Source organism: Corvus brachyrhynchos, unplaced genomic scaffold (assembly GCF_000691975.1).
Source record: "Corvus brachyrhynchos isolate BGI_N302 unplaced genomic scaffold, ASM69197v1 scaffold61, whole genome shotgun sequence".
Classification (NCBI taxonomy): domain Eukaryota; kingdom Metazoa; phylum Chordata; class Aves; order Passeriformes; family Corvidae; genus Corvus; species Corvus brachyrhynchos.
The window spans coordinates 5,732,706-5,745,715 of record NW_008236478.1 but is presented as its reverse complement, the minus strand read 5'-3'; the positions used below and the strand labels follow the sequence as shown (position 1 = coordinate 5,745,715).

Below are 13,010 nucleotides of genomic sequence, written 5' to 3'. Positions count from 1 at the left end.
ACTTCCTTCCTCTTTCAAACACTGAAACTCAATTTGCTTAAGCATATAGTGGTGCATTACTACAAAGATATGGGAAGTGGTTTTATTTTCTGTGTTCCAGTAAATGTCCTTTCAGTAAGGACATGCAAATACAGACAGAGCTTGGCCCACAGAACCTTACACTCTCAGTGAGAAAGAAAGTATATTTTTGAAAGAACCTTGGAAACCTCTCATCTCTCCATCAGGTCAGCCTAACACTAATGGGGACATCATGTTCCAGGAAAAATAACATGAACTTTCCCATTGTATGCACTATATAAACTGATTTATTTTACAAATCAAACCTTACTGTCTGTCTTAGAACAAAGCTATTTCTGCAGCCAGTTCTCAAGGAGAAGACCATTCATTCCACATGTGAGATTGAATAAGACAGGTTCAAAAAGTCTTGGACAGTCAAGTATAAGCAAACAGCTCCTGGGGTATACAACAGGTTGGAAACCCTAGGTCATAAACAAATAAATCATAGGTGAACCCACTCATAGCACATATAAGAATAAAGGGTCAACTAGTTTAATGTTTCACTGAGCTCTTAATGTAAGATGGTACTATTGCAATAGGCAGCTTCCTCAGAACAATGCTAACCACAGGGGTTCACTGAGCTACTATTGAAAGAAAACATCTTTCAGTCAAGGAAAAAACAGGTTTCTAACATCTCAACAGCTAAAAAAAGTGGTAGGTGAGGCAGTACAGATTCCTCAGAACCATACAGCTCAACGCATATTAAACCTTATCAAATAATTCCAAAAACCCTCTGGTTTTGATTTGAAATGTTAGAGCAGCAATACTACAGACAGATCTCCATCAATGTAATAAAGTATTTCCAGCTGCCCTAAGGAATGTGAAGTAATCTACTGTTCCTTCCAGCAAGGGAAACATCTAGATCTCAAACTCCCATTACATGCTGAACACAGCTCTTGGTAACACAATATTAGATTGGCAGTTTTTTAACTAAAAGCATGCCTGAGGACAAAATAACAGCAGCATTCCATCATGGATGACAAATCCACTGTGGACCAAGAAACCCAACCCCAGCAGTCCTATTTACAACAAGCATGTCCTGAATACATTCCCTTGCTACCAATACAACTCCGTTTGTACTCTGCAAGGGTTTATATAAACCAAGTGCAGAGACAGCTGCTCTGAAATCTTAGAGATCTCATGTATATTAACAATTCTGGTGCTACTAGCATGACTTATGCTTCCACAGTTTTGGAAAGGCATCAGTGTCCAAGAGGTAAGGAGAAGCCCCAGGGAGTGCAGACAAAGTCAGAGCGACTCTGCACATAGCAATTGGCCTCATGTCATTGCAACCACTCCCACTCAGACCCCAAAGGTCAAACGCATGTTACAACTGTTAAGCACCTGCAGTGGATTACCAGGTTCAGGACAGATAAGATTCCATTTCCCAGCTCTGGCTGGCACAACTGTTAACAACTAATCTTGTCCTTAGAGAGCAGCTCTGAAGCAAACAGGATTGCTGCTCGGCTCTGCTTTCCCACTAAAGCAGCAGGCTTGCCTATCTGAAATGACAGCTGCTGTTTCTTATACCACTTCTATAACTGTGACTTGAGTCTCATTGCAGAATGTCAACATTTGTGTTCAACAAATATGATTCACCATGTTTTGAAAGTAACAGAGATGGAATGATAGAGGCAGCATATGATTCACCACAGCCTTGAAACTGCACAGAGTTATGTTTCATTAGAATTATGCTACCAACATTTTTTATCTCTGAGATATTTGCAACAGTTATTATAAACTGAGAAGACTGTAAAAGAAACACTTACAATCAAAAATTGACCAATATTATTTGGCAATTCTTGCCACAAACTGCTAACTCAGAAAAAATAATCTATGATTTTTTTTCCCCACACTTCTAATTACATTTTCACTGAAGCACACTCACTTCCCTTCTTCCTTCAGATTTGCCTTTGTCTTCACCCAGTCTTCTATTGGTGATGTCTTTCATCTTATTATCTGGAAGATAGATTTGAATAATGCTTTTATATTTTTCTATGTTCATTTTAAATTGCACCCTTTGACTATAGGTATATGACTATAGGTGCCCCTAAGCCATGTTTTTAAAAATAGTTTTTAAAATAATCGATACTTCATTTTTGCATATATTTGCTTGTTATTAGTAATTTATACATTATGTATATAATGGCACTGGAGGCAAAGATAAATTAAAGCCTCAGTGGGGCAGGCATCCTGCAGAGTTTTAGCAAGGGATTTTTTTCTTCAAAGACACGAGCAACACAAGCTACACAAAACAGAAAAGAAAAATATTTTTTTAATGCCCTTTGAATAAAAATATGAATGAGAAATGAATATATTAACCATGATTCAGCAAACGAACATGGGAATGATTTAATCACATATCCATATGCTTTATCAATTCATAGCCTACATATCTTGCCTGAATTAATGTGAGATCTCAGTTTTGGTCATAAAGTCCTGTTTCCCCTCCCAGAGGAGCTTACACTTGTGAGTAATGCCACACCTGAGAAACACATCACAGCTCTGAGGCCAGACTTCCCCTGTTTGTTCATAAGAGGTCAAAAATTGGTAGCTGCCAAGCAGTTTCCCAGCTGACCTTGATGAAATTCTGTAACTCTTACCCTCACCTTTTTTTTAAGCCTCATGCCCCTTTCAACCTTTTCTCCTCTAATGAAACTGTTCATCAGTTCTCTAGCATGAGGCTGTGCATTCAGAAAGGTGACCCACAACCTGGCATTATATGAGACATTACTAAAATAAGCAAGATTTAGTTGGAAGTGCTCTGTAACACCAAGATAAAGCACAGAGAATTGCAATTTTAGTATGTAATACAGTTAAAATCCATTCATCTGCTATGCAAACTGGTCTCACTATAAGGCCACTTTGCACACAAAGTGCTATTGCTGCCACTAGATGTCAGTTTTACACACTTTAAAATGGACAATTCCCTTAAAAACAGTAATTCTTCGTTCACAATAGAAGCAGCTCTCTATTGTGTCATTCTTTCTGAACTAACCTTTAATTTTAAGTATCTCACATTTTATTTACATTCTCTCCACTTCTCCCCCACCTCCTTGGGACATAGATCTCCTTTATTTAAGAAAAAAATAAAAATTTCCTCTATGCATTTATTCCATTATTTACTCAGTCTGAGACACTGGCCGGTTTTCCCAGATAACCTGGCAAAAGTCTATAGCTCAGGTTGTGTCTCTAGAGGCCAGCACTGAAATCTTACTTTTATTTCCCAGAGATATTTTCATATTCCATAAGGACACTTTTACTAAGAAATGCCAAAGTAATTACAGATAGGCTGCCATGCCAGTTAATAAGGGATATCATTAATATGGCTTATTAAAATTTTATGATTTTTCAGATTTTTACTTACATTGACTGCCTAAATTTAGATAGCTGTTGTTTATACACTAAACCTCTGTCTCTCAGAAGTAAAAAATGCAGTTGTACATTCCTCCTAATCAAGGAGCTCCTTCCAGGTGCTTTTCTTGAAAACAGTTTTCATTAACTAGTCTTAACACAAACTTGGTCATACTGAACACAGAACTTCTATATTATGTATTTACTTTATCACAGCAAAATGAAATTGCTTTTTGTCAAGCAAATCTGTCTTTAATCCCTCCCCCCAAAGAAAAATTATTGAAGAAAATTAGGAGGAAGTCAAATTCAGTATACATTATTACATTCAAATATATGCATACACACACAAAAAGCAACAAACACTTCCAAAGCTGTCCATGCTCAGAACTGGCAACATTACAGAATGTAGCTCTGAATTTTTGTAAGGTAATGACAAGACTGTCACCTTACATGCAGCTGTACTGCCCACATATTGACAGTTTATCTAGCAACACAGTATGTTTGTCTATCATAATGTCAAAGGAATCCCCTCACCCTCATTCACATCAAAATCTGACATCTTCAAGCTCCTACTGATCCTTCACAGCTCTCCTGGATTGTTCAAGGTATTCTTTGCACCTGCAGCTGTAACCATCTTACACAAGTGCCTTCCTACCAGAAAGGGCTGGAAAGGAAGGAAGGGGAAAGATGTATTTCAATGAATTTCAAAACACTGCATCATGCAATCAACTCTATCAACAACCTTCTCCAAAGACATCCAAAAACTTTTTTGAGGCAACAACTCCACTGAAACCATCCATCTGCACGATCTCAGCAACTGTAAAAGCATGGCAAAAAAACTCCAAAGCAAACACAGAATCCAAAACACATCAAGTCCCATGACTGCTGACAGCAATGTTCATGACTTAAGAGCCTTCCTTAGAGAAGTGTTATGCCTGGGGCAGATGATGGGGTCTATATGCTGTGTATTGTGTTGCAACGTTTTACCCCATTCCTTTTACCTTCCTACCAACACTCGCTATCTCCTATCTGCCTACCAGGCATCCCCAGGACTGCAAAATGCCCTAAATCCCACCCAGCCAAGGCACGTAAGCCACCCGCACACACGCTGCTCCCTTGCAAGCGCATGCACTGAAGCAGAGCACCTCAGACATGCCAGATCACTCTGCATGTACTGCACAGTCCATGCACACGAGCCAGACGAAAATACACAAAACCCATTTATGGGTCTGCAGCTCCAGATCGTCACAGGTTGTACCTTCTCTTTGCTTTTGATGCAAGGCGTCTCCTTTGCCAGCACCCATGGTGGCAAGCAGCTACAGCAGGAAAGGCTCAGGTCCAAAATATGCTTCTGCAAGTAAAGGAGCAAAAGACACACCTCAAACATTTGCACTACTACAGCATTTCTCTCGCTCCAGGATGCTGTCTGCAGAACAAAGCTGGTTGGCTCGATCTGCAAGCTAGGAATTTTGGTTACTCTGAGCTACTGAGCTAAGTGAGTTACTGAGAAAATTGATGTTGGGTGAATGAAGCAGCCAGCAGAAATGAGGAAATCAACAGCAGGCTAGAAGAGAACAGATTTTTTTATATGCTTTCTAAATTGTGCTCTAATATGAAACCATAAACATAAAAACCAAAACACAGAAAACAGAAAAAAGGGGGGAAAATGAAACTAAAGAACACTCTGTCCCTTTAGTTCCTCATTGTATATTTGGCAACTCAAATTCCTCCAGGAAAGAGACTGCTTTAACTTCTTCTTTATCACACATATTCATTTGCAACTTATTCCATTCGTGCCAATATGAATCACTAACAACGTATATCATAACCAACAACAGAAGCAGTGGTTAATTAAAATCTGGAAGCATTAGTCATCTTCCTACAGAACCTACCATGTAATTTCAAAACTGTTGAGTTTGCAAGATATTTTTGTACCCTTTCCTAGGACCAGAATTCTGCTGCTGCAGAGCAGCAGCAGCTCTTACCTTCAATCAATAGTGCATTTTACTAAAGGAAAAAATAAAAAGTTTTCAGCTGGACCCAGAGATCCATCATCTCAAACCTCAGAGAACCACATAGCATAATCCCATCATTAAAGACTGTCCCGGAGGAGGGGGAGAAAAAAGTTAAAACTCTCAATAAAAAAATTCCCCAGTAAAGGAATTGCTTAGATCCATAGCTTCGTTCTCTACCAAGCTCCATTGCAAGTTTAAAAACGGCTCCATGTGACCATACACACAGCACTTGCCTGTGTGGAAAGGCGGCTGGGCTTAGGCAGCACATTCGCAAACAGCATCTTGGAAGGACTGAAAGTTACACAAGATATTTCTCTGAAATCACCAAGCCATTATACCCCGGCAATCTTCAGACACACAAAGTAAAGGTTTAAATGCTCTGTTTTGCAAAGAAAAGGGAGTGAACAAGAATCAAACCTTTACAACAAAAAGCATAGCTGCCTCCACCTCTTACTGAAAAAGTACAAGAGGTGGTGAGGAAATGGCCCTATTCCGGCTGGTCATTGATATGCAGCGGCAATTTGGTGAGTCATCACTACAGCTGATGAAGCCCAAACGAGCCCAGATGGGCCTGTATGGCAATCACACAGCTCAATACAGTTTAAATTTCCTCAGGAATTTGGTGATTTCAGATCTGCTGGATCATCTGCTAATTACCATACCCACTACATGTAGATATGCAGCTGCTTTCTGTTACAGTATAATTACAGGCTAAGTATTAAATGTAGGGGGTTCTCTACTGTCTGAAATGGCATATTTTCACAACAAATATGTCAGAGAAATGCAGAGATTCACTAGAATTTAAATATAGACTGAGGAAATATGTTTTCTCTGAGAATGTGTATGTTCTCCACTTGATCTTCTCTCATACACTTATTATTAGTGTCTCCATTTGTATGCCTGATACAAACTCATCTATCATGCTGATGAGATGGTGAGAGAAAAGGCAAAATGGTTTGGGACTGATGGCTGGGGCATTATTCAGAAAAAACAGATAGATCTGGGCAAACATCAGTCATATTACAGTGAACTCAATATCACTGAGTTCACTGGAAAGTATCTATTTCAGAGATTTCACATCCACTGTAGGTCTGCCTAGGAAGTGTCAAAAAATACACAAACTAATTTGCTCTTCCCAACACAGAAACAGATGGATGGTTAGAATTGCATCTATTAAATGGACGTATTTTCAGCCTGACCTATCCTCTGCTGAAATCTAAACTGAAAAAGGGGGAATTTTAGCATTAGAAGGTTTCTGGACTGAAAACACGTAATCCCACATCTTGGTACAATCCTAAGACTTTACTGGAAATTTTGCACTAAAGAAAAATCCATAGTTAAAAAAGGGTTTAATTTAGACTAATTTAAAACTCTGACTTAAGAAGTTTGACTGCAAGCTGCACACTAGCTTGAACATCAAAAGCAGTGCATGAACTCCTCATTCACATTGAGGTGAAAGGTATATAGAACTACACAAACCGTTGAAATCATTTGGTGAAACTGTTTCCAGTACCTGAATTAGCTTGTTCAGCACTAGAATGGGCACTTTATGTGCCAAGGTAGAACACTACAAATTCTATTTCTTTTTTATCACCAGCTTTTCATGGGTTGAGAAGTCATGCAGAACTTTAAAACCAAAACAGACCAAACATGAGGTTAAATAATATCCCAGCCATTGTTAAAGTATCTTCCACTCAGCCATTGTTATACTTATCTGCTGATTTGAGTAAAAAAAACCCAAAGAAATTCTGTGGTGAAGAGACCACATTAAATGGTTTGCTTATCACTTCTTGAATGATTCATTAACCAGCCTAATTTAATCCACCACATGCCCGGTAAAATTCCAGTTTAACAACGTAGTGTGTGCTACCAGCTTTCTAGAAATGTTACAACAGGCCAATAGCAAAAAGTTAAGCATTAACCAAGATGAGACAAGCATGTAGCTACAAAACTAAAAACTGTTTTTTCATTCACTTTATAAAATATCATTTATTTCACTTCATGGATTGCTCTTGATTAAAATGATCATTTAAGATATAAAACCTGTTTTCTCTCTTTTCAGAATGCATTAGATTATGAGCTGAGCAGATTCAAAACTATGCACCAACCGTAAGTGTCCCATTATTTTCTGTTTCCCCATTGAATAACTAATACATTTGTACTCTGACAGTTGCTCTGTTAATGAATCAGGAAAAATGAGAAATGAAACCTCTTGCTCAGGTGAATTTTAACATTAATTGACAGGAGTGGGACTTCCTCAGGATTAGGATCCTGGAATGTTTACAAGAGCCATGGTTCAGATCAGCTGACAGGAAAGTCTCTTCTGCACCAGATGCTGGGTGTTATTCTTTCTCAGAACAGAAAGGGACAACCATAATATTAGTAGAAGTACAAGTTCAACTTTTTCCAAAACACAGAGGATCTTTGCTTGTATGGTATTTGAGGTCAAATTTTCAGAATTGGTTCATCTGCTACTTATGGATCAATTTAAGTGATCAATTTAACAAAGCACTATGTTGAAAGTAATTTAAATAGAATTTAAATACAGTACTGAATAAGTAAATATAGATATAATGGTTGAGAAATGCCTTTATATAAACTTGTGACAAGTCAAGTTCATTTCAAAGGATATCCTTAATGTTCAAATATATTATTTCTCTTGCAGTACTACAGAGAAATAATATTAGGGAATTTTCTCTATGAGCCAATAAAACCAAGAAGACTTCAGTTTAATATAGTGTGTTGCTTTCTTCACCTAATGGTTGTTGTTATTCCATGTAGCTTTCCCCTCTCCCGCTGGCTGGGGAAACATTGATCTATTTACAAATTGTTTTCTGAATTCCACTCTATTGGTAAGAAACTGGATGGATTTGAAGGCATTTTTACTCATTAAATTCCAATTCCTACTGACAGAAATTTGTTGAGAGCATAGGTAAATATTCTTCTGCGTTTAATTTAATAATTAACTAGATGAGTAAAAAAAAATCAAAGGACTTTCTTGCAAAGAAATTTAGTCTGATGGGACATCATTTTGAGAGAAAATGTAGAGAGAATTAATATAAAGTCAACCAAGGAGATGTCTTCTGTTTCTGATATGTATGAATCTGATCTACTACAATATTGGGGCAAACAGAAATATATTGAACTGAGGCCAAGAGTTGCATTTCTACTGATGTGGGCTTTCAGGCTTTGAATTCTCAAATTGTATACTGGAATAACAAAAGTGTTTTGCCATATGAATTCTGTTGTCTAAAGCATTAAAATTCCTTAAATTCACAGTGTGGATGTCGTATCCCTAGTACCAACTTCCACTCTAAAATCTGTTACTCTTACTTCATACTACTTGCTACTGCAAAAACTGCCTGAGGTTCTGCACTCAAACAGTTTAACTGGAGACGATCTACATTGATCCACCTAAGACAGATTAAGTGGCCTGTTCAAGCATGTTCATACAGCAGGTAATTCCCAATGGATCAAAACACTAAGGACAGATAAACAGAAAGTGAGTAATTGCCAGACAAGGTGAGACTGAAATCCTGTGTTTCTCCTGGCAGTGGCCAGGGTTTCAGGTCTCTGCCTTTATGAAAGTTTCTTCATGAGGGCTTCATTAGGCAGGAGTTAGGTTCTCTGACCACCATCAAAGGCTCTTTGCCTTTCCCATTCTAGTTCAACACTTGGTATTCTTGTTTTCCACAAGATTCTGAGTCTACAAGGCTGTAAGTGCTCTGTGAAAACAGAGTTATTCCCCATTTTGCTGGGACATGTCATGGCAGGTGTACCAGGAGCAATCTGCAGCCATGCTTGAGTGTGCTTCCCTGCCCTCTGTACCAAACACCTCCACTAACTTAATGCAAGGCTCTTTTCCCTCTAGCCAGTACCGTGCTTGTTCTCTAAGGGGAAAAAAATTCCTGGGCAAAAAAGACAAAATGGTTTATCTGGAAAGAGTTTATCATTGTAATTCTGTTTTGATACCCTTAAGTAAACTTTTTTTGCACTACACTTTTCATGAAGTCTCTTACTGTATTGGGTTTACTATATCAATGTTGGCTTTGACAGCCTAATGACAGCCCCATATAAACTAGTTCCCACCTACACTTCAAGCCATAGGTCTACCTAGATTGCTTCTGAGCAACTACTGAATATTAAGGTGAAATTACCAAGTTGTGGTCTCTACTAGTATCTTGCCCTACCCCTGAAATGCAATAATGAAAGATTTTCTTCCCCACTTGCCAAAACAATGTCAGAAGAGAGGTGCTGCTTTCAAACACAGGACAGCAGACTACTGAGTCACTGGTCCAAACCCTCTCTGGAGCTGGCTGCCGGGGTTGTGCAACAAACTGCTCTCACAGGTTTATACGTTTTCAGCAATCCTGACATCATGTTGAAATCTGGAGCTTTGCTTAAAGCCCTTCCTCCTGCAGAAGCACCTTTGTGCTTTTTTCACTCTGCACAGCAGATTCATTTGATAAACTCTCACCCTGAAAGCCTGAGATCACCCAAAACACTCACCTAGTTCACTCTCAAGAATGCCAGTACTTTCCAAATGCTTCCCATGAGAGCAGTTTCAAACATCCCACTGGCTACAGTCATGGGCTTGTTTAGTCAGTGCTAACATTTATGCTGCAGAGAACACTACATAGAACATCATGCAACATTCAGGAGCACTTTATAAGAGAGTGCAGGTACCATAATCAACCTCATACCACAGATATATGAGAATAGTGGAACTTAAGGCCTTTCCAAACATGCTGTCTTGCTGTGCAAATAAGATTGGTATTTACAACTGTACTCAGCAAAACCCAGCATGTAGGCTATAACTCAATTATAAACATCCAAAATTTGGAAGCACATCTCAAGAAAGAAATGTAATTACAGCTCCATCACCTCAGTGTAGGTAGTCCAAGACTTACAGTATCAGATGTTTATGCAGAAGTTTTTTCATAATGTTTTCAGCTTACCCAAGTTTCATTTTCCCAGGGACCGTGAAATTAAAAGGCTGCATTTATAGCTAATGTGATTAGAAATTCATCCCAGATCAAACTCAGAATAAATTTTGCTCTCAGCTTGGGAGCTCTGGGGACTACTTTACAAAACCAGGACTGAAATCTTTCATCACAAAATCAGTACTTTCTATCACGTGCAAATTCAGAAGCCTGTTCTGGCTGTGACAGATTGCCAGGTAAACGAGAAATCCTCACCTGCAAATCAGGTCTGAGGTGTCAAGTCTTGAGTTTACCATTTGTATACAGCAACATGCAGTTATGGAAGATCCTGGGTGATAAGTGAGCTGTGTTGCAGAACACATAATTACAAGTTCTGTTTAATTATGGTGTGGGTAGCATTTGATCTCCTTTGCTTGAAATAAACATCTATCAATTTTCACTTCTGTGAAAAATGTTACTACTTTATTCCACCAGGAATTTATAGTATATGCAGAAAAATTTGCTATTCTTAAATCAAGTAAGTATTCTGTAATTAAGAGTGATTTCTAGATCAGTTTCTAGCATCTTTTTTATTTTATTTGATCATAATTTTTAAGAACTCCAAGCTGAAATTTTCCATCCTTGCCTTCCAAGAACAGGCAACATCTTTTCCTGAATCATATGAACAAATTCTCAGTTGTATGAGCTGTTACATACCAGGAAAGTACCTTTGTAATGCTGAAGTGTTCCACTTGAGATGGCTGCACTTTCATAGTTCAAACTGCAAGAACTAGAAATGTCACACATTAACACCTTTTTTGTTCTCCCCTCTCCACTCACACTTTTTCTTTTATTTCTTTATTAGGAAGGTAAACAACCTAATGTGGAAAATTCACTTTTCAGCTTTCACACAGACATCAACACTTAAATACACTTAACCAAAGACAAATCCTAACAAAAATACTAATAAAATTAATGAGATTTCCATGACAACTAGTCTTTTTCCTTAAAAAAATAGTAAAGACAAAGAGCTTTTGCTGTCTCTTTAAGCAAGATCCAGCAGTACAGAAATCTTGTCTTGTGCAGACAATCTCCATTTGGACTTTCCCCACTCCAGAGAAAGCTTTGCCCTGAAAAACTAAGGCAGTAGATGACTTCTATTTCAATACTTAGTAAGCAGGGAAGATTTTCGTCTATCCTTGGGATATACCATAATGGTTTCTTATTACCCTGTATCCTTTAAATACCAGTGCTGATTCAGGCTGAATGTTTTATGTCTAAATAAGTAGATTTGGTTCCTTGCTTTCCCTAGGTTCTGTTGTAGCTTAAATGCCACTGAAAAATCTTCACTTATTCCCAAAACTGCAAAAGGCCATGGCTGGAAATTCGGAAGATACCTCTTTATACAGTGAGACCTCCCAATAAAAAATGTTGCCTAAAAGAGGCCAGAACACATTTCCAGTACGTAACTCTAGTGTTACAGAAAAATACTATAGGATACTTCCTTGGCAGCTATAAACATTCCAAAAGCAAAAAAAAAAGCCTCTCTGAAGCTCACTTCAAATCCCATTTTTATGCATTATCTAGTCATTTTTAGCACAGAAAGGCTATGAGAAAAGTCTACCCAGGCACCAAATATTTACAGAGGCAGACGTTGCCTGAAGATTAGAATGAACTCCGGATATTCTCCTGTTCACAGGAGGATCTAGGAAATTTTTGTTCAGCAAAGCAACACCATTCTGCCTTCTTTTACAGCAGTAGCAAATATTACACTTCTGCAGCAGAAAGGGGGCAACAGACACTCGCATTGCAGCAGTGCCTCTTCCATCCTGTCATGAACAATGGAGACCTTTGCAATGACACCAGTTACTCAAGGAGGAGAGGCCCCCTCACAACTAAGAAGCATAAAGGTGTAGCTAAAAACTACATTTGGCAGAGCTCATAGAGAGAAAATAGGTATCTGTATACAAGAATCATTGGAATTCACTGGAGAATGTAATTCAGTCTTTGAAAAAGAAAGAATAGCAAAACAGTTCTCTCAAAAGTTGAAAATATATAAAAATGCACAGAATGTACAAGTTTGTATTCTCTGATCAAGTCCTGATAAGCAGATATTTGCTGGGGTCTTCCTACTTTTCAAATAGCAGAGGAGGCAGTTCAGATGTTACTGTGCTAGAGTACTGCAGGTGTGGTTAAAGTGGGAACTAACTTGGCAGTGTTTAATTCCTGCGGTTCTGTGTACTATATTCCTGCCCCTGGGCTGAGCAGAAAGAATATATGACAAAAGGTTTTCTTTATGCACATACCACTGTTAGACTGAATTAGCACTATTGTAATTATGAGGAACGCCTCGGAGTTAAGATATATTGTCAGTGTTGGAGAGATTTTTTTTCCATTTTCATGAAAATTGCATCAGGAAACTCCAATGAGATAAATTAATTTTGTCCTTTCTTATTGAAAATAATCACGTTCTCAAACAGATGAAAAACCAGTTGATATTATCTGGAGGTCACCAAAGAACTGATAAAGTACGAAAGATGTCAGAGAAAATCCCAAATTATCTTCCCAACACCCTTGATGGCATGATGGAAACCAGTTTCAAGCTGTCTGAATATCTTCTTGGCACATTTTGTCCTCCCTATGCCAGTTAGGAAAGCACATA

General features: G+C 38.3%; 2 protein-coding genes across 11 annotated transcripts in view; one reads left to right on the top strand and one right to left on the bottom strand.

Annotated features, from left to right (window-relative positions):
- BLNK (B-cell linker) overlaps positions 1-13,010 on the top strand; it is a 95,073-nt gene that overhangs the window by 23,783 nt on the left and 58,280 nt on the right. For 7 of the 9 annotated variants that reach the window (XR_001859304.1, XM_017726064.1, XM_017726065.1 and 4 more), the window contains exon 3: positions 7,489-7,535. The exons of the other annotated variants lie outside the window; for them this stretch is intronic. Coding sequence is in view for 6 of the 7 variants with exons in the window: in XM_017726064.1 (XP_017581553.1) it covers positions 7,489-7,535 (47 nt within the window). In the remaining variant the exon portion in view is untranslated. The remainder of the gene's footprint in view (positions 1-7,488; positions 7,536-13,010) is intronic. 9 annotated transcript variants of the gene reach the window in all.
- Positions 1-13,010, bottom strand: part of DNTT (DNA nucleotidylexotransferase) — a 162,450-nt gene that overhangs the window by 135,963 nt on the left and 13,477 nt on the right. Inside the window, exon 1 of one of the 2 annotated variants that reach the window (XM_017726071.1) lies at positions 4,670-7,476. The exons of the other annotated variant lie outside the window; for it this stretch is intronic. The gene's annotated coding sequence lies outside the window, so the exon portion shown is untranslated. Of the gene's footprint in view, positions 1-4,669; positions 7,477-13,010 lie in introns of those variants that run through there. 2 annotated transcript variants of the gene reach the window in all.